This window comes from Xyrauchen texanus, chromosome 42 (genome assembly GCF_025860055.1).
Source record: "Xyrauchen texanus isolate HMW12.3.18 chromosome 42, RBS_HiC_50CHRs, whole genome shotgun sequence".
NCBI lineage: Eukaryota > Metazoa > Chordata > Actinopteri > Cypriniformes > Catostomidae > Xyrauchen > Xyrauchen texanus.
This window is the reverse complement of record NC_068317.1, coordinates 27,271,423-27,293,765: the sequence shown is the minus strand read 5'-3', so window position 1 is coordinate 27,293,765 and position 22,343 is coordinate 27,271,423. Positions and strand designations below refer to the sequence as shown.

Below are 22,343 nucleotides of genomic sequence, written 5' to 3'. Positions count from 1 at the left end.
TTGATAACTCTGGTTGCAGGGGATAAACTGGACGCTGCCACTCTGATTGAGAGCAACTTTAGAATAATACAACAATAATAAATGTCAAATGAGGATAAGCCTATGCACATTATACTTATGGTGTGTCACAGACAAAATGTTCAACAGTGGAGAGTACTGTATATAGTAGCCCCAAAAAGAATTTGACACTTTGGCCTCAATAAAAATGTATAAATGTCTTTACATTATAAAACAGAATAGCAAACCAAGTAGCATTTATTTTGAAGAAAGTAAAAGCAAGCATACTTTTCACAAATAGAAGTATGTTAGGTTTCAAATATAGTAATAAATTGCAACAATCAGGTTCCAGATGTAAAAATCCTATAATCTTTTTTCCATAGGCGAAATCATTTTTTATAATAAAATTAGAAAATTTTACATACAGACCTACCATAAGCTCGGAGGTTGTTACTGATAGTATATGCTTCTGTTGAAGCCGTCAGTCTGTGTTATTTCAGCTTCATCTTTTAGAAATCATGTTTAATTGTGGAATTCCTGGTGAAGGACTTCACTACCCATGAATCTAAGAGAAACGCTCAACCAATCAGAAAATCATAATGAACAAAGCGACCAAACAAGTGCTGCAGAGACCGCCCACTCGCACGACGCACTTTGAATGATGTAATTGAATCGGTCTTCCTACACTATCAAACTACTTATATATTTGTAAATATCTGAATATTTTGCAGTAAAATTTAAATATATTGTTTCTTTACTTATAATCAACAACTTGAAATCAAAAGTTTTATACTTGTCAACCGTTTTTCACTCAATTACGACATTTGCAATGCTTCATGAAGTTCATGCGCTCATGAAAGACAGTACACAGTCTAGTGTTTGTCTTTTTGTCTGATTTTCAAATACTTTTTAGTTTCAAATTAAAGTTAAGAAGGTTGTGATTCACCTTTGGGGCTGGTTGGTTTGGTTCATGGCTTAGAACTTTTTTATGAAGGATTTTATGCATTGCCTATGGAAGTAATGAATGGGAAAAATACTTCAAGGTGCTCTATAGATGTACTGTTCAAAATGAAAACAAAAAGGCCTATTATGACACTTTCTGGCTATCAAACCATTACACATGTGTGAACTTGAGGGAAACTGTCTTCATACATCTACTAAAAATCGCCCTGACAACAGTTGGTCGAAAATAATGGTAAGAATTGCTCAGAAAAAGTTAATTCTGAGAAAAGACCTACCATCATTGTTAGCAGATGTCTCTTGCTTTGATATGTTGTTACTCCAATGCAATGACATACATTTTAAGTGTGGCTTAAGTCCCCATACACACATGCAGCAACTGCAAGCGACAAAGCGATTAGATCTCATTCATTTTCATTGAGAGCTGTCAACTTGTGACGACACGAGAGACAGCGACCTTTGGCGAATAGATGTGGACGTGTCCAGTGACTTGAGTAAGTTGCTTTATGCAAATGTGTAATGAATGTTGAGAGCGACTACCAAAAGGAGTGAAGAGAATGTTAGTGTAACTCACGTCACCAGTCAATTGTTGGCAGTCAAATTCAGTTTGGTTCATACATTGATTGATCTTTCATCTTTTTAATGATATGCATTAAGCACTGTTGCAGTTCATATAAAAACATTCTCCCCAGTAGAATGGCATTTTTATGGACAAGAAAACTGATTCCTTGTCAAATTAAAAGGATGTTTCAAAAATTGTTGGCAGTCTGAACACGTTTGATTTGTAAATTTGATTGATCTTGGTGATGATATGATGCAACGGGCACTGCTGCAGTTCATATGAAAACACTCTCCCCTGCAGAATGAGCGTTATTAGGGAAAAGAAACCTGATTCGTAGTCAAATTAGAATCATATCTTAGTTTAAATAGCAAAATGCCTCATCTGTGATTTTAAGAGATATGGCCAGAGGTGCAGTCCACCAATAACTTCACAGTACAGAGACTAGTGACTTCAAGTGATCAATTTGCTGCATGTGTGTATGCTGCTTGAGTGTACAAAAATGTCCTATTTAGGGCCTCTGTAGTTATAATAATGCTATATACAAAGCATTCAAATAAATCTCACTGAAAGGGCCTGTATTGGTCTTGTAGAGGATGTCTCCTGAAGAGCAGGATGCCTTTACGTCACACTTATCTTCTGTAGTTCCACCATCTGGAAGGTCATGCAAATTTGTCCTGGTATGCCTGCTGGGCAGCTCCCTTTTCTTTGGAGAGTCAGATAGATCCTTGCTAGATTTTTCAACTTTGCATACTACTGATGATGCCTGAAGACAAATCAAAGGCAGGTTTAGATGATCATATTCTAACAACTAGAGCAAATATGAGAATGAAAAATTGTTGCAAATGATCCCTTTGAATTCCTACTTTACAAATGTCATATACTGTGTCTATATTACAGAAATATATAAATATACAGTATATTTTACATGTGCGGTGTATATGGCAATCTTGTGATAATATTGTCATGAATTCCTCAATAATCTAAGGAATAGATTACACGTGATTTTTCAAAACACACGTCATTTCTTTAATTTTTTTTCCCCACTTGACACCTACAGTGTGACAGATCACACAAGTGTGAATCCACACTGTCTTACTCAGTTCCCCAGAGCCAACAGTGGAAATCACTGAAGACGATCAAGTGAAGTTGCCCACTGTTTAAAACATTCAATTGTGTTACATCCATCCAACTTCTATAAATATAATAATCTGTAATTGTTCCCTCATCAACCTATTTCTACTTGATTTAACAAAAAAAAAAATTATAATAATAAAATAAAAGATATACAGGTGAAACTCGAAAAATTAGAATATCGTGCAAATGTTCATTAATTTCAGTAATTCAACTTAAAAGGTGAAACTAATATATTATATAGACTCATTACAAGCAAAGTAAGATATTTCAAGCCTTTATTTGATATAATTTTTATGATTATGGCTTACAGCTTATGAAAACCCCAAATTCAGAATCTCAGAAAATTAGAATATTGTGAAAAGGTTCAGTATTGTAGGCTCAAAGTGTCACACTCTAATCAGCTAATTAATCCAAAACACCTGCAAAGGGTTCCTGAGCCTTTAAATGGTCTCTCAGTCTGGTTCAGTTGAATTCACAATCATGGGGAAGACTGCTGACCTGACAGTTGTGCAGAAAACCATCATTGACACCCTCCACAAGGAGGGAAAGCCTCAAAAGGTAATTGCAAAAGAAGTTGGATGTTCTCAAAGTGCTGTATCAAAGCACATTAATAGAAAGTTAAGTGGAAGGGAAAAGTGTGGAAGAAAAAGGTGCACAAGCAGCAGGGATGACCGTAGCCTGGAGAGGATTGTCAGGAAAAGGTCATTCAAATGTGTGGGGAGCTTCACAAGGAGTGGACTGAGGCTTCAAATGTCATATTCCTCTTGTCAAGCCGCTCCTGAACAACAAACAACGTCAGAAGCGTCTTACCTGGGCTAAAGAAAAAAGAACTGGTCTGTTGCTCAGTGGTCCAAAGTCCTCTTTTCTGATGAGAGCAAATTTTGCATCTCATTTGGAAACCAAGGTCCCAGAGTCTGGAGGAAGAATGGAGAGGCACACAATCCAAGATGCTTGAAGTCCAGTGTGAAGTTTCCACAGTCTGTGTTGGTTTGGGGAGCCATGTCATCGGCTGGTGTTGGTCCACTGTGCTTTATTAAGTCCAGAGTCAACGCAGCCGCCTACCGGGACATTTTAGAGCACTTCATGCTTCCTGCAGCAGACAAGCTTTATGGAGATGCTGACTTCATTTTCCAGCAGGACTTGGCACCCGCCCACACTGCCAAAAGTACCAAAACCTGGTTCAATGACCATGGTATTACTGTGCTTGATTGGCCAGCAAACTCGCCTGACCTGAACCCCATAGAGAATCTATGGGGCATTGCCAAGAGAAAGATGAGAGACATGAGACCAAACAATGCAGAAGAGCTGAAGGCCGCTATTGAAGCATCTTGGTCTTCCATAACACCTCAGCAGTGCCACAGGCTGATAGCATCCATGCCACGCCGCATTGAGGCAGTAATTAATGCAAAGGGGCCCAAACCAAGTACTGAGTACATATGCATGATTATACTTTTCAGAGGGCCGACATTTCTGTATTTAAAATCCTTTTTGTTTTATTGATTTCATGTAATATTCTAATTTTCTGAGATTCTGAATTTGGGGTTTTCATAAGCTGTAAGCCATAATCATAAAAATTATATCAAATAAAGGCTTGAAATATCTTACTTTGCTTGTAATGAGTCTATATAATATATTAGTTTCACCTTTTAAGTTGAATTACTGAAATTAATGAACTTTTGCACTGATATTCTAATTTTTCGAGTTTCACCTGTGTATATATATATATATATATATATATATATATATATATTATATATTTGTAAAAAAAATAATTATTCTAACCCCTAAAATACTTTCATTGATATAACCTAATTTTTCCAATTGATTTAGTCAGATTAAATAACATTTTGGACATACCAGACAAAAACAATTGTGTAGAGGCTGTTACAGAAAGAGTACATGCTAATTACAGTGTTCTATGACAAGAAAAATGCTCATTTATGCCTGTGGACATTACCTGCGTGAAAGACCGAGGTCTTTCCTGGATCATCTGACCAATTGGCAGCTGTACCCTAGTTGTACCTGGAATTCCTGTGGAGCTGCTGCCTAGTTGTGTCTACAAACAAAATGGTGTTAATCATTGAGACAATTTATACACCATATTTTATGACTCAAAATATATTAATATTTTTTTATAGGCCTCTTTACCTGTAAAATTACCTATATCTAGACCTAAAATCTTTCAAATCTTTAAAATGTAAATCTTTTAATATTTCTAATGGAGCTAAATAAATGACAAAGATTTTAATTTTAATTTTGTGAATTTGAATTTCAGACATGTGGCATTTAACAAAATGTAATTTTCCATGGTAAATTTTATAGTTTTGAATTTGAATTTTGTACATTAAAATACTAGACGTGGCATTTAGCTAAATTAAATTTTCAATGGTGTATTTTACCTATTTGTAATTTTACTTTCATACATTTTAATTCTAGACCAGTGGCATTTAACCAAACTGAATTGTTTTTGTGGCATATAGATTTGTATTTTTAAAAGGCAGATTTTGTGTTCTGAATTTTTTAGAGTTGAAATTAGCTGCAAATATTCAGATTATAAAATTTACAGCTGAAGAAGATATTCAATATTCAACATAGAATTAAATATTCTAAAATTCAAAATGCAGAAATTAGGCCAGTGGTCAAGCTTCTGGGTTTCACTGGGAAAAGTAGAGGTTTCAGAAAAGTCAAACGGAGTATTTCTGCCATCACAGAGCTACAATAGCAATTCCAGCATTACGAATGTACTGAAACTTGTAGAATTTGATCTCAGAGACATCTGTATGATATAACCATCAAGGCTGCATGATGCATGATGGGATAGAACCCCATTATAACCAATGATGCTGTCCGACTGTCGTGAACAATTCCACAGAAATGTCAACCATGTAAAGCATGTTAAGCAAAGGCACAAAACCCCTTTCAAATTGTTCATTTAGATTGAGATTTTATTGTATTATAGTGCTATAATTCATTTCTTGCACACTTTGTCATAACAATGCCTTTTTTACATTATAAGAACCACATTCATGATATTGTTGTTTCAACTCTGTCATGTCCATAACGTTTTAGAGGTTAAGATTACATCACTAAAACAATATTCATTCAAATAAGTTGATACTTTCTGTACAAAGCTAAATTGAGTAAATGAACAAATGGTCTCCCTTCTCTACTTGACCTCTCATGAAAATGTGTTATGGACGTGATCATTATGGATGCTTCATATCTAATCATATGTGTCAATGAGAGAATCACAACCATCCGGGTTCCTTCTTTTACCATTGTAAGGCAGTTCTTGGAAAAGGAGGATGCTGGAGCCGGCTTGACAAACATGTAGATATTTATTGTTGCACTTTTCAGTCGCACACAACAAGGCCGCTTTTCAGCAGTACACAAAAGGTTTGCATTTCAGCTTCACTACACATAAACTCTGTTGGCTTTTCAGCTCAACACAACACATAAACTCTATTTTCTTTTCAGCTTCACTACACATAAACAGCTTCGTTGAGACTCTCTCTCTCCCCGACTTCAACTCTCGCCGCGGCTTAATCTCTCACCCGTTAACGCTGTAATCAGCCAAAGCTGGGCAAGATAATCCGCTGCAGGTGTCCAACCCGGCCACGCTCCGCACTGTCGACGTTTGGCCCGCCCTGCTCTCCACAACTATGATTTTTCTTATATTGATCACTGATTATTGCTTTGATCTGTGACTTGTTTCAAGCTACTGCATTTATAGCCAGCATTTGGGAAGGGACCATTTTGACAAACTTTGCGATTTGAACTGTCAGAATTGCTGCGCTACTCTTCGGGTTCCGCTTTCACTCCAGCCAGTGTGCCACTCACTCATGCAGCGCTGTCTTAAGCAGGCAATGCAGACTATATATTTTAAAAAACAACCATTAGTATTTGTGCAAGGCCATTTGGCAATTGTATTTAAATCTATTATGAAGCCTTGATGGTTATATCATACAGATGTCTCCGAGATCAAATTCTACAAGTTTTAGAATGTTGATTTTCCTCTCATCAAGTAGTGCCACTTTCACACTTGCCACGGACGTAACGAGGGGTTTTCACTGCACATTTCATGTCCATAACACTGGAATTGCCATTGTTGCTCAGTGATTGGCCAAAATGTTCTGTTCAACTTTTCTGAAACACTATACTTTTCCATGTGAACCCAGAATCTTGACCTCTGCCCTACTTTTCTGCATTTAGAATTTTAGAATATTGAATTTCTTCTTCAACTGTATATTTTATAATCTAAATATTTACAGCTAATTTCACCTCTACAAAATTTAGAATACAAAATCTGCTTTTTAAAAATACAAATCTACAAAATACGCCACAAAAACAATTCAATTTTGTTAAATTCCACTTGTCTAGAAATCAAATTTATAAACTATAAAAATGCGCCATGGAACATTTTATTTTACAAAATTCTAATTTACAAAATTCAAATTCAAATCTTTATGTAATTTATCTTGCTCTATAATTTCTCTGGCAATCACTAAGACCATGTAACGTCTGTTGTTAATAATGCAATGTATAATGTTTCAAAATGCTCGCTTATAAACATAATGGCCATCATTTACATCATCTTTGTGCGTTTTGCATTCAGTAAACTTTACCTGTGCACATGTTGTAGATTTAGTCCTTCTTAGAACCTGTTGGCCTGGATCTTCTGTATTCATTCTGATTTACACTAAAAAAAAGAAACAAAAATCTAATAAAACTTTCCTGATATACACCCTATCAGTGACGTGCACAGACCTTACCAGGGGGGTGCTCAACGCTTAAATCTCTGTGCTCTTAATGGCACCTTTGCTTAAAAGGGCACCTTTACATTTGTATAGGGCACCTTTAGATTTGTGAACGAAAGCGGGCTTGCACCCTGCAGCCCCTATTCTGTGCACCTTGGTGCACCCTATGTTTAAAGCTTAATGTCAAAGCTGACATTTAATTCACTATTTTAGCATCTACATAACAAACATCTAAATCAACTAATTTGTTTGAATACTGTTTAATAAGGAACTTAGCAGCACAGATATTGCTAAATAAATTAGCTAACAAGTGACTCAAGTGGAATTTCTGCCCTTCAGTTAAACAAACAAAAGCTGATGTTTCCAATGCACATAATGTTAGGTGTGGTGGCTTAGTGGATCAGTGTCTGATCTACTAATGGAAACTCTCAGATTCAATCCCACGTAAACTGAGAACTGCAGAACTTTTGCAGTTATTGCACTAGAAGTTGTACTGGATGAAAAAGCTTCTGCTAAAGTCGCAAAATAATGTGTACAGAAATATTGGCACCCTTGGTATTTTTGAGCAATGAAGGCTGTGAAAAAAAAAATCTGCATCGTTTATCCTTTTGATCTTTCATTCAAAAAAATCTAAAATATCTAACCTATAATTGAAGTAAAACAATTGAAACAGGGGACATATCTCATTATTAAATAAATATTTTTATCTAAAATACATTGGCCATAATTATTGGCACCCTTTTATTCAATACTTTTTGCAACCTCCCTTTGCAAAGATAACAGCTCTGAGTCTTCTCTTATAATGCCAAATGAGGTTGGAGAACACCTGGCAAAAGATCTGAGACCATTCCTAGATACAGTATTTTTTAAGATCCTTCAAATTCGGAGGTCCATGTTGGTGGACTCTCCTCTTCAGTTCACCCCACATATTTTCTAAGGGGTTCAGGTCAGGGGACTGGGATGGCCATGGCAGTACCTTGATTTTGTGGTCAGTGAACCATTTTTGTGTTGATTTTGATGTTAGTTTTGGATCTGTTTCATGCTGGAAGATCCAATCAGTCCGTGATGCCATGTATCTGAACAAGATGTCCAGGACCTCTGGCATAAAAACAGCCCCACGACGTTAAAGATCCATCACCACATTTAACCGTGGGCATTGGGTACTTCTTCCTCTCTGTGTGTGCCAAACCATTCTCCAAAAAAGCTATTTTTTTTGTTTCATCTGACCATATAACCTGGTCGCATTTTAAGTTCCAGGAGTGTCTTGCAAATCTGAAGATGCTTCAGTTTGTTGTTGGATGAGATCAGAGGCTTTTTTCTTGACACCCTCCCAAACACCTTGTCTGATATTTTTATTTTTACTTTCTGACCCCAAGACCAATCTAACTTCTGCAATTCTCCAGCTGTAATCCTTGGAGATTCTTTGGCCACTTGAACCCTCCTCCTCACTGTGCGTGGAGACAATATAGAACACGTTAATTATTGCCCTGAAGGTGGAAAGGGGCATTGTCAATGGTTTGGCTATTTTCTTATAGCCACTTCCCATTTTGTGAAGCTAAAAACCTTTTGTCTTTTAGTCTAAACTTTTCTTTAGTCTAACCCACTGTGGTTGATGATTAAGGGAATTTGGCCATTGTGTTACCTCCTATTTATACGCCTGTGAAACAGGAAGTCATGGCTGAACAATTTCATGTTCCTTGTCACCCAGGTGCAATAAAAAAAATAAAATATGAATGGGAATATACTTCAGATATATTTTACACATAAGAATTTCTAGGGGTGCTAATAATTGTGGCCAACGTGTTTTGGAGAAAAATATTTATTTAATAATGAGATATTTCCCCTCTTTCAATTGTTTTACTTCAATTAAACGTTAGAATTTTGTGATTTATTTTTTATTTTATGAAAGATCAAAAGGATAAACAATGCAGATATTTTATCACAGCCTTCTTTGCTCATATTTACAACGGGTACCATTATTTTTGGCCACCACTGTAATTAATATAATCAAGACGATGACACTACCAAAAAAGCCAACCAAAATCTACCATGGTAGGCTATTAACGCGTGGTTTTTGGGACAAGGTGCCTTTGTAATTTAATGGTATTATTTGATGCACCTTGGAGTGCCATCTTAATACCATGGTATCTGAATATGGTAATAATTCAGTACCATAACAGTTTATAGCAAAGTATACCATCACTGTACCATGCATGGTATTACTCTTTATTTAGGAGGATGTCGGTTAATGAAATAGAATAACGTAGGCATCACCCAAAATGTGTCAATTAAATATGTTTCAATCCAAGGGCTTTTTGCGACAAAAAGTGGAGCGCATCAAAAAGTTTACAGATATAGCTGATGGAAAAGCAAATTATTGCAAAAAAGTTTTGACATAATATTTTTCTGTTTCGGAAAAATGGTTTGGAATCACTTTTTGTTGAGAAAATTGTCATTAATGCAAAAATGTAGTGTCACATGAACCCAATCGTTAGCCTGTATTAATCATGATGACAAGGTATATACATCCTTGAAAGCCAGTTTATTGTACATGAAGCATTACTCGCACTGTTATGGATTGGTCTTAACGGTATACCTGCACAGATCCGATGCAGCAAACACATCTGCATCATGACACTTCCAGGAGTGCCAACACAAATATCTCCTATCATGCACCTGTCATTGACAAATGCACAGAGAACAAATGAATGGCCACTCTGTGCATTCATGGTAGCCATCCATTTATTTATAAATTTAAAAGAAATACACAATACTAGGAGAAAAGCTTCAGTGTGCTTTTTTGGAGCACTAACGGCCCAATTAAAATACTTGTTTAGCTTTCTTTTGAAAAAATGCAGGCAAATTCCCTGTATTATATTGAATAAATTATCAAACTAATACAGCATTAAATTAAAAATATAAATTTCTAAACCAAAAAATAATATTGTTAGGCCTACATAGGCCTAATTTCCTTTTCTTTGCACAAATTTAAATTAGTCTTACCTGTAGATGAAACAAGTCAGCTTAATGACAGTCTCAGAATGTTCTACACTTTTTTCAAGACTAGATAAAACTATTTTCCCAATGCTGACTTCACTTTCAGAAAACACGCTTTTGAACATTTTAAAACTGTTAAATATTTTAAATCTAACCTTCTTGACCTCGGATCGCATTTGCTGAGCTTTTTCAGAAAATTTAAATTGCATTAGGCCTATGGCTAATATAATTTTTAGAAGACAATCAAGTTCAGTTGGTAGTTAAAATTTGCTGGACAAATATATGTAGTGACATAATGCAGAATAGATGATTGTTCAAAATAGCCTATTGAATATCAGGAATGTATCACATGTAAACCCTGATATTACACTGCATACATTTTCTTTCATATCTGTGCACACAACACATCGATGGATGGTCCTTTTACTAAGACCTAAAATTTCCCCACTACTTGGTGCAGGTTGCCAGCTTGAACGGGACAATGACGACTCGCTTTCAGGTTGGCAACCTGTGATAGGCGCAACATCACGACAAATATTACAGTCCTATCAGAAAGGCAACTGTAGCTTTTTGATTGCAATTCCTCGTATTCTGATTGCATTTATTTGTGAAATTAAAACGACAGTAAAGGCTAAGTTCTGGCTAGTTTCAATTAATTGTCTCAAGGGGGCATATGGGAGTCGAAAGGTACACAATTAGCGATAAACACATGTCTGTATGGAAACGGCTTGATGGCAGATTTATTTTGCGATAAACCAAAACTTCTGCGACAACGTGGTTTTTTAGGTATGACGTCATCATGCACACCATTTTTCTGTATCGATAAAACTAAGGAATGGAAACAGGCAGAAGACGGCAAATTTCGCAAACAAAATGTTTACGCATTTTCACTTTGTCGATAACAAAGCAGCGCGAAAAGTGGATGGCTCTAAGCTAGGTCTTATTAACATATTTGATCTAATGCGTCAAAGTTGATAAACACCTGAAAGGCAGAAAGGTGAGACAGACTTAATTTTCTCCCCCTGATGCTGGGAATGGTAAACAAAACTCAGAAAGGAACTATTTCTAACTTCTTACCTTCTTTTCAAGAGACAAATATTAAGACTGTAAAATAACTGAGCAAATTCGTCAAGTACTCAGGTGCGCGAGGCGAGCGGGTGGATTTCTTTCTAACGGTTTTCATTTGTCAGCGCGAGCATTTAAATATGTTTGAAAGTCAAATTGACTCGCGAGCGCTCTACACGATTACACGTAGGCACTATTTATTGTCAAAAATAATATTATAATGAACTACATAGGCCGTTGGAAGGGTTTTGATATCATACAAATTATATATTTGTATACTTTGTTTTGTAATATCGTTGCTGTACAATTTGTCTGTACCCCAATGGAATGAACGGGCCTGGATTGATGAAGATATCTAGCGGTTAAATGCGCTTGGCAACATTTAACTCTTCAGAGGAAGGTATGATGCTGTGAGCGCATAATAGACTTAAATGTTTAAATTTGAATGATAGTAATACAGCATTATTTCAGTGCTGGTGTAATTTGAAAGGGAAAACTAGCATTTTAACTTAAGTCAATATTGACAAAAAATTCGGAATGCTGCTATTATGAAATAAAAAAAATCTTTAATCAATAATAATAATAATCTACTAATATTAAATCAGAAATATATAAAGATACTGCTGGCATACGATAAATATTTTAAAACATTATTCCAGTGAGAAGACCATTGCTGATATTACATGCATATGATGTGTTTATTGCATCTGTCATAACTAGTAATGAGACGGTGTCCCTATTTGTGTAGAGAACATATTTAAATACCCTCACAGTTTTTTGTGTGAACTCTAGGAGCAATATGTGACATTGACGTCAAGCGTTTAAAATGCTTATTGCAGTACAAATTCAAAATATTGGAGAGTTGTCTCCCCCGTTCCCTCCTCCCCAGAGTCAAAGATCGCGCATGTTGCCAGATTGACACGCAACTAAAAATGGCAAGCAACGAGCCTTACACACTGTACATTGAGCAGCTAATGTATACTTTTTCAGAGTTATAAACCAGCTCATGTGGATTTTTTTTTTAATAACTTTATCAATGTTAGCTAGACGTATTGCTGGCCTCCATGGCTGCATTGCGCTGTGTTTGTCCGCTAATTTGTTACAAATCTGGCAACCCGGGTTGTAAAAATACTATTGTGAAATGAGCAGTGGGTGGGATCACACAGGCCAAAACACAAACAGAATTTCCGGCCCGGAATAGATATTTCAAAGTAGAATATACTGGCTGTAACATTGTTTTTGGAGAAGCCAGTATTTCAATTTAGCATGTTTCCTAAATCTCTGATGACATATTATAATTTTATGCTTTAGTACAGTACATATATTACATAGAGCACATTTAAGTAAAAAAGAAAATACAAAATCCTTATTTATTATTGTATTTATTTTTGGTCTTTCTTGAAAATACAAAACAAAAACACATTAAACATTACAAAACATTTGTTAACCGAAGTGATATAGGCTATGTATAAAGTAAAAGGTCAATTAAATTCAGTCAGTTATGGTGTAATCTCAAGGTAACAAGCAATGTAGAATTTTGGGTTCATAATAACTAAATAACTCAAATTCACCTCCTTAAAGGTTACCAGTAGTGTAGTCAAATTAACTTAATTGGGTTTTCTTTTTTAATTAACCACATAAACAGTCTACCATTTAAAATGTCGCAGTTTAGCAATGGCTAACTTTAAAGAGAGTTCACCCAAAATTGCAATTCTGTCATTTACTCGCCCTCAAATTTTTTCAAACCCCTATGACTTCTCCCATAACACCAAAAGAGATGCTAGGCAGAATGATAGCCTTTCACCATTCACTTTCATTGTATGGAATAAGTGCAGTTCTACATTTCTCCTTGTGCATTCCATGTGAAAAGGGAAACTCAGAGATTTGGAACAACATGAGGCGAGAAAGAATAGTGATTTTTGGGTGAACTACCCCTTTCATTTTTCAGTCAGACTTCTAAAAAGTGAAGAAACCCAAACCAGAGGTACACAAATGAGTAAGCATGCTCTCAGCACCAACACAGCTCAACCAACCAATTGATGTACACACAGAGGCAATTAGTACAACAATTAACTGTAGCAAGAGCATGTAGAATGATAAAACTAATCAACTAAAAACAGGCATCTGAAACGGAGGCCCAAACTCTAAGGGTCAGTCCTTTTGGTAGGGGCACCGCAGAAACTAAAAGTGTCAAACCCAAAGACATACCAAGCATGTTGCTACAGACACCCAAATTAAAACAAGGTGGGAAACAAAGAAGGGAAAAAAGAAAGATAATAATTCCTTTAAAATGCTAATGTTATTAATATTTTGTATGAAATAACAATTAAGACATTGCATTTAATATACAGTTGTTTTTCCCCATCCTTTTGAATTTTTGCTTGAAAGCATTGCTGATGTTTTTGCACCTGTTATGGCTGGTAGAGTGAGCTAGCACTTTATTGTTGTTTTTTTGTTAGTTTGTTGTCTTTTGAATATATACATGCATTCAATAGGTATTCGAATAAAAATTAATTCCAACTCTTTTCCGTTACCTCCAATTAAAGAGTTATGCTAAAAACTGCAAGACAGTCCACACAACACAAATCAGCATGAAGAGCTTGTCTGGTCTTCGGCCGTGAGATATGTTGTAGAAATGAGTGGCGGACGGGAAGTAATCGAGCTGATTGAGAAGATTCTCTTTCCCTTTTCAAAGCTTCCTTTCGTCTGCCAACTGGAGTCAGATTCACATTATGTTTGTAAGGAAGAGCAACTGGCTGTTAACCCTTGTAGTGTCAGCTCTAATTGTAAAAATACTGGTCAGTGAGAATGCATATCTACCATCTTTTGACCTGAGGAGAACAAAAAGACTTATTTCACACCAGGATTGACAAAATAATATTATTTTAGGGCTAAATACATAATAAAAGCTGAAAAACAAGTAGGATTTGCACTTACAGTGTCTGCCATGTTCACCATTGCGGGGGAACGTAACTGTAGGTGGGAGTGGCGGGTTGGCGGTATGTGGGCATTGAGGGGTGGGGCGCGACTGCGGTCGGGGAGTGAGTAGTTAATAACGTCCCTAGGAAGGGGGGGAACAGCCCATAACATATTACCTCTGGCTTTCAGAATATAGATACTTCATACATACAAAATCAATAATACATTTCAATAATGAATTTGAATATCTTTCCTTTCCAATTTACTGCATTTTCATGGATGTTTAGGCATTTTAAAGGGATAGTTCATCCAAAAATGAAAAATTGATATCCAAGATGTGTATGATTTTCTTTCTTCAGCAGGACACATTTGTAGAAAAATACAAAAATATGAGTAGTTCCTTAAATGTAGCTCAGTAGTTCCTTAAAATGCAAGTGGAAGGTGGCCAGACCTTTGAAGTTCCAGAAATCACAGACAGTCAGCAAAACGTCATCGGTACGATTCCAGCGGTTAAATGAATGACCTCTTAAGTGATACAATCACTTTTGGTGTGAAAAATGATCAATATTTAAGTACTTTTTAACTTGAACCATCGCTTCCGGTAAGATTCACAAGAGCGCTGAGTTCACGCAGTCTTTTGAGGAACTACTGAGCTAAGATATTTTGGTATTTTTCTTCAAATGTGTTCTGCTGAAGAAAGTGTCATACACACCTGGGATATCATGAGGGTGAGTAAATGATGAGAGAATTTTCATTTTTGGCTGAACTAACACTTATAGAAAAAAAGGGTTCCCACACTTTTTGACCACTGGATTTCTACAACTTTTCCATTACCTTTCTATTCATTTATGAATACTTGATAAGAATTTCTTTAAAAGAATGAAAAATCACTAATGAATCATTCAGATTGATCGTTGAACTGATTCATTAAAAATAACGGACTCAAAATAATATTTTGCTCTTAAATCAGACATGGCTTGCAAGCAGGTTTCATTCTTTTCTAAATCAATATTTAGCCAAAGAAAAATATTTGATGAGCATAACAAGAAAAATGCATATTCATTATAATTCCTAAAACTTTTAAAATTATAATAATTTCAATGACCTTTCCAGGCCTAGAAACAGGATTCATTCAGACATTCCTGAACGAAAATCCAGGACTTTCAAGTACTTTTCCAGCACAGATTTTCCGTTTTCAAGAATTTTATGCAAGTGAGAAACCTTTTATAAAATGTCAAGTTTCCAACTTGTATTACTAGTAATTCCGACATGATGTTATTGGACTATTTACAAATGTATAAAAGAGGCCAGGAAAATGAACACTATATATACTGTATATTTAGTATGTGAAAGTCTATATTTATTTTATAATTTGTATGTCATCATTATTACAATCACATTTTACCTTCAATCAATTATCAAGATGTCATGAAATGGCATATATAATCCTTTTTTATCTAAATAATTACAACATGCAGATTAATTCATAAAATGTATTTTAATTAATCGCATACATCATTATCTACTGAGAAAAGCCCCCAAATAAAGATAATGCATAATAATTAAAATGCATGTAATTGATGGACCTATAATAAATATATGATACGGATTGATATTTAGTTTGAAATAAATTGCATTCCTGTGGCAGATGAATAAGTTATTGATAAGACAATACAAAAAGTGTTACTTTTATTATGGAATTTACTTTCACGTTAGGCGGCATGAATAATGGCGTACATTTTTTAACGTTATTTTTTTATATAATGAATGCCCACCCCTAAACATCATATAAAACACACTGTGGTTTATCGCTTTTAATGTTGGTCACTGTGGATTTCACAAACTCAATTTTAAAATTCCCGGATATTTCCAGGTCTTCCATGACTGTGGGAACCCTGAACTAACTGCATCTAGTCCAAAACCATCTACTGTATATACTTGATTTTCATTTAAGACCAAGCAACTCACCAGCTGACATAGCCATTGTGGTGCCTCCTACCATTCCCATGGCAACTCCATTAGGGCGGGGAGGGGCATACATGGCTCCCGGCATGCCATTGGGCTGGACCACCGTTGTATGATGAATGACATGGGGCGGTGCGGCGTAAAGGGGCTGTGTGTAGTAAGTGCCTTGCTGCTGCGGAGAGAACATTCAATGTCTTAACAAATAACAGAATTAATATCCTTTAGGCTTCACAACCTCCAATCCACGTGACCTTACCTGTGCGTAAGGGTTCTGTTGGGCATAGGGACTTCTCACAGGGTAGACGGCAGCAGTGTAGGGGTTAGGTGATGAGGAGTAGGGAGGTACAGCACCTGTTGTAGGGGAGCAGGACATTTTGAAAGGAGTCCCAGGAGCATAACCTGAAGGAATGATAAAGGCTTGATGACATTTAGAAAATAAAACAAAAATCTAATTTGCTAGTAGCATCAAAGAGCAAACAATGCCCACCCACTCTTTTATCCACCTTGGTTCCAGAAGAATTTTCCCACTCCGTAGGGATTTCTTAAAGTACTTCCTAAAAGAGTTCTAACCCATGAACAAGACCAACCAGCCCCGAGGTACATTACATCATTACAAACTTTGATTAGAAGCAAAAAAGTATTTCGAAAAAGATTCTGATTTAAAATGTAGAAACAAAATATTAATATTTTATTGTAAAATATCCAGATGAAAAGTGAAAGTGTAGGGAGACTCGATTTAATAATTTCACATGGAAGTTGGAGGTCACTGCAAAGCTTGTTTAGTGCACTTTGCTGGACGCAATCCCGATGGTGGAAAAAAAGATGATGGATCTTTGTTCAGAAGATAGTGTCGTTAATTTTTTCTTTTTTTTTATGCAATAAAAAAATAACAATGACTGATGGTTTCAACAAATATATCATCATTTAACAACCTCAAAGTTTATGGTAGGACTGTCTTTAAAGGTTTTGAGTTTTCATTAAGAAAATGATTTTTTGCAAATGGAGAAAACTAATGGGATTTTTACTTCTGGAACTCGACTGTTGAAAATCATATTAAATTAAAATATTTACTTTCTCAGTATACATTTCTGGTCTTAATTGTACACAATTAATTGATGTACGTTACCCCCCTCCCCCCTTTTAACAAACAAATACATTTTCGATGGATAAAGTCCACCTACATTTTTTCTCTTTGTATATTCCGTTTCATTTAGAAATACAATACATCCGTTCACAAAAAGAAAAATGGTTTGTTACATGTTGACTTTAACAAAGACATACACAAAATGTTAAGTACAAGTTTAATGTTAAACAACATTAATAAAATTACAACCATGAGTGAGCTGTAATATAAGGACTGAACTAGTTTCTTAAATACTGTAGATCAAATTAGGGTAACACTTTATTTTAATGTGTCCTTGTTACACATATTACATGTATTTACTATAGTAATAACAGTCAATTATGCGTCATTACAAACAACTAACCCTAAACCTATAGAAAGTACATGTTGTTAATTATTAATAATCAGTAATTACTTTTGTAAATACACTGTAACAAGGACACATTAACCCAAATTAGCCCTGTAATAACTTTGTGATGAAACATTGTTAAAAGGACAAACCACATCCCATTACAGTTCTGTTCTGACTTCTAGGAAACTGTCTCAACGGTACATTAAAACTCAAGGAATCAGGGCTTCCTATACCTGTGGGAAAGGCTGGGTTAGCTCCAGGGTACATGTTGGGGGAGTACGCTGGAGCTGCCGCAGCATAACCAACAGGAAATCCTGCTGCAAGAGAGGCCAAGACATTAACTGAGGACAAATCACAGCAATTAATAATAACAATGACAGAGGAGGAACATAAATGCATTTAATCACAAGCGTCAACACCTTCTATTGAATGCATAACAGTGAGACAGAAGCAGAGCTGTTTTCTGGTTACCTGGGTATCCAATTCCTTTTGCATTGGCATAAGGAACCCCTGATGATGCAGGGCTATAAACAGGGTTCATGATGTTAATCGTTCAGTTCCTGGGGGGGAGGGGGGACAGTAGCAGAGATATTAAACAAAACTCAAGCAAACTTACACAGGCTCCACATTATTCTACTCCAAAAGCCCACCTATTACTCCAATTACCACTTTTATTGTGAATTATTTACCTTTAGAAAACTTCCACTTACAGAGAAAATAGATACTTCATAAACACAACAAGACATTCGTACTATGTTTTTGAAATGTGCTAAAACACACATGGGCTTTTCAATGGCTGATAATACCAATACTTACAGGGATAGTTCACCCAATTATGAAAATTCTCTCTTCATTTACTCATCCTCAGGTTATTCCAGATGTCTATGACTTTCTTTCCTCTGCAGAGAATGAGGATTTTTAGAAGAGTATTCACGTACTGGTCGGGCTGATCAAAGGTGGAGATTTACAGTAAAAAAAAAAAGCTCTGGCCACCATTCACTTGCATTGTATGGACCAACAGAACTGAGATATTCTTCTAAAATCTTTATTTTTGTTCTACAGAAGAACAAAAAAAGTCATACACATCTGGGATGGCATAATGATGAGAGGATTTTCCTTTACTCTTCCTTTAAAAGTGAGCAGGGGAGCTGATGGCCGATGGCTGGTTTATTGCCATATACATAATACAATTTAATGACAGCAAATTAAATGAAAAAGTACACAAAATAGCTGAAATTTCACAAAAGAACCTTTAGTCAATTTACTAAAAATATTTTAAACAAATTCGAAAATGTAAATTGTAGCCACTGACAAGATTGTCAGGAGATTTTGTAACTGACACATATAGGGGAACAACTCCTATTACTTGGCCAAGTGGACATTTTTATAAGCCAATAATTTCAAATAAAGGGCCAGGCCAATATCTCTACTTGAGATGCCATGGTTCAGTTCTGTCAGTCATGTGTAAAAACTACTTTGAAATTCTAATGAATGCAATCCGTTTATACGCTTCCAGAGAACAACATACTCAAAAGACCTCAAGTCACCCTCTACTACACCTGTCAATCACATCTGATGTCTGGGGACACAAAGCTTTGTTGGCATAGACATCTGATGCACTGCATAAATTCAATATCAGTAACAACATATAGGCCTGCTGTAAAAGAGCAGATTCAGTGTTATTCAACACCCCATCAAGCAAAACAAGAGGTTTATAAATTACGAAGGTGCTAAGTCGCGCGCTGCTGTCTTAATGCGTCGTGTTTCTGTTCGTATCTCATGAGGTGAGTTTCAAAATGGACATCGAAACATGCTGTTGATGCATCCAAATAAATCGCAAAGGAGAAAAACATTCAGGTTTAATGCATCGAGAGCACTCTTATTTGCCATTCAATTCCTTGCAACGGCCTCATCTGAAACATAAGCATGGTGTTCAATTAGCCTGAAGTCCCTTTGTAAACGTACTCTACCGGTTCACTGATTAATATTTTACTTGCATTCATAAAAGGAGAACTTTAAACATCACGGTATCGTGCGGTAATGACGCATTGATGCTCGAATACATCATGGTTATAAACGTGACATTGTGCACGCAGGATGCAGCGCAGCCGCTCGATGTTATAGGCCAACAGCAGCGTCTCGCATCTCCACTTTATCCCAATTCACTCCATGTCCAGCTGCTTCATCCTTCTCTGTCTTTATCCCCAAAACGTTCTGCCCAAGTGGGCAGCTACAACAAATAATATGAATTAGATAGGCACTGTGGGTACGTACGGTCAGTTGTGTTTTTTGTGAGGACTGCGGCTGAATTATCCAGAATTTCGCTGTTTTGATGATTATGTTGTCTCGCGCTCTTGTTGCGTCTTCCTACGCACAACACGAGCCCTTGGCAGCACCGTGCGTCACTTCCGACGCTGGAAAGAAGCGGAAGTACGATTTCAAAATAACAGTGTGTTATGCAGTCTGGGGCTGTTTCTCAATGTGCTTTCTTTTGTGTTCTTATTTTCTTGTGGACTCTATCATCCACTGCCGAAGTTCGATTCAATCCTCAAAAACGCAAGTACCGAGAACGCAGGAAATTATCCGGATATTTCATTGAAATCGATGAAACTTTTGCACAAGTACGGTGCCCGACGAAGGGTTTTTTTCCCACTCGAGATTTTCTCCGATGTAAGCTCGCGAAAGTCTGACGGCTCATGAGAGTCCAGGTCCGTAGACAGGGGGGTTCGGTTAGTTAGAACCCCCACTGCCAAAGGTCCAGAATTGAAAGTCTTTTTTGTGTATGTGTGTGTGTTCATTAATATTATCCTTTACAGGAGTTAAATGCGCAGCAACTGACGTTATGCACTCACAGAAAAATCTGTGTCGCGGTAAAGCTAGTTTGACGTTGTAAGGGACCCTCTGAAAACTCCACTCACTACGCTTAAACATAGATGTCCACTCATTCATTCAATTCACGTGCAAGTAATACATGAAAAACAACAACAACTGTAAAATACATTTTCACATGCAGAATGCTCTTATAACTTCCCAGAGGATAGACAGACATAATACAGGTGATATTATTATAGTATGATCAATTATATAAGTACAGTTCAATTATTTTAGAAACATATTCAATAAAATTCACCATAATGATGTTTTCTCATTTTAAAGGCTGTGGTAACATCCCAGAGGATATATGAACTTATTAAAGGTTAGATTATAACAGTATCGTCAGTTATATAAGTACAGTAATCAATTATTTTAGAAAAGAAAATCACATAAATTCACCAAAATTATATTTTCTCATTTTAAAGGCTGTAGGTTTTAATTTATTTAGCATCAAAAGCGTGCTCGTTAAGATACCAGCAGACAAACTAATCCAGCACAAATGAGTGCTTAAAATGTCACCAAAATGAATTATTTGAACCTCATAATTAAATACAAAATGAGGGGGAAAACTGCAAAAAGCCATGGTTGAAGCTGACGTGTTGCTCAAAAGAGTTCATTGATTTGGGCAACTCTAAGACAAGTCATCCCTTTAAACACAGCACTGAAAACAGCGAGAGGTGTCACAATGGTCAAAGACGTCTATCTCATGCATGTTTACATGGGCCAACAAATTAAAAAAGCACAATATCCATAGCGGGATCGATATTCCTGGTGGTTCATGTCATCAAACAACCAGAAAGAATTCCCCTTGTCATACTTCACAATGAATGCCATAAGCAATATGACTGACAGTGAAAATAGTGGTGTTCAGCCATATATGTTTGAACCAGAGTCAGACACTGATGAGGGAGAGACTCTGTCAGAAGTAACAACTCTGAGAATGAACCAGGAAGTTTCTGAAGGGTTATTTGATAAATGTATGTATTTGTTCAGCAGTTTTGCATGATGGATGAGCAACACACACACAAATACTGCTACAACGTTCGCTATGCGCTATAAAGAAACAACACACACAAACAAACATGTCCGTTGGAAGTGTACGTCAACAGTCGTAGTCAGGGCCTGTACAAATTGACATTACTTTGAATCTGCGAATGGTTTGTTCTGAGACAGTGCTTATGATTAATGGGAATAAAATAAAAGGACTGGGTGGATTTTTATCATTATAAGGTCCTTGTGTACACACACTGCCAACACACATTTATGTTCAAACACCATGTAAAAGTGAAATTTGCTTAATAGGTCCCTTTTAAGCATAAGATTTCATGCTCACTGATAGTGGAACCTGGTGGCCGAGGCTGGTACCACATGCTAATTGTTAGCTAGCAAGAACAAAAAAATCTCATGTGTTGCCTCTTGAGGAGAAAACTAAATTTTGGAGAGAGAAAAACAAATTTGAGAGATACATTTTTTTTTTTTTTTTGAGAGTTCTGTTTGTTTGAACATGCTCAGGAAGGCACAAAGACATCACATTTTATTTTTTCCCAGACTAGTGATTTTTTTTTTCACAGTGCATTTTAGGGCTTCCATATAGTTGAACGTGATTAGCATGTGATTTGATTCTTAAGGAAATGCACA

At 36.2% G+C, this 22,343-nt stretch overlaps 1 protein-coding gene across 8 annotated transcripts; it reads right to left on the bottom strand.

The window, feature by feature from the left end:
* Window positions 1–12,843: 12,843 nt before the first annotated feature.
* Window positions 12,844–20,637, bottom strand: LOC127634849 (myelin-associated neurite-outgrowth inhibitor-like). Of its 8 annotated transcripts, none has more exons than XM_052114570.1 (7): window positions 20,106–20,637; window positions 18,303–18,391; window positions 18,065–18,172; window positions 16,613–16,707; window positions 16,360–16,528; window positions 14,410–14,533; window positions 12,844–14,303 (listed from the first exon to the last, which is right to left on the bottom strand). In XM_052114570.1, the coding sequence occupies exons 2-6, from the start codon at window positions 18,370–18,372 to the stop codon at window positions 14,424–14,426; spliced, it is 552 nt and encodes a 183-aa protein (XP_051970530.1). In that variant the 5' UTR covers window positions 18,373–18,391; window positions 20,106–20,637; the 3' UTR covers window positions 12,844–14,303; window positions 14,410–14,423. The 8 variants fall into 8 exon arrangements, with proteins under 8 accessions (XP_051970530.1, XP_051970525.1, XP_051970532.1 ...); XM_052114565.1 differs by having other exon boundaries at window positions 16,360–16,525; window positions 16,613–16,755; window positions 20,106–20,635; XM_052114572.1 differs by having other exon boundaries at window positions 18,065–18,145; window positions 20,106–20,635.
* Window positions 20,638–22,343: the final 1,706 nt, after the last annotated feature.

What these genes read in the sequence shown, in the direction of transcription:
- LOC127634849 (XM_052114564.1), bottom strand. Translation starts at nt 18,372, where the DNA reads ATGAACCCTGTTTATAGCCCTGCATCATCAGGGGTTCCTTATGCCAAT. An exon ending in AAAAGGAATTGGATACCCAG is followed by an intron (nt 18,173 to 18,302) that starts GTAACCAGAAAA and finishes ATTTGTCCTCAG; the next exon opens with TTAATGTCTTGGCCTCTCTT. An exon ending in AACAGAACCCTTACGCACAG is followed by an intron (nt 16,529 to 16,612) that starts GTAAGGTCACGT and finishes TTCTCTCCGCAG; the next exon opens with CAGCAAGGCACTTACTACAC.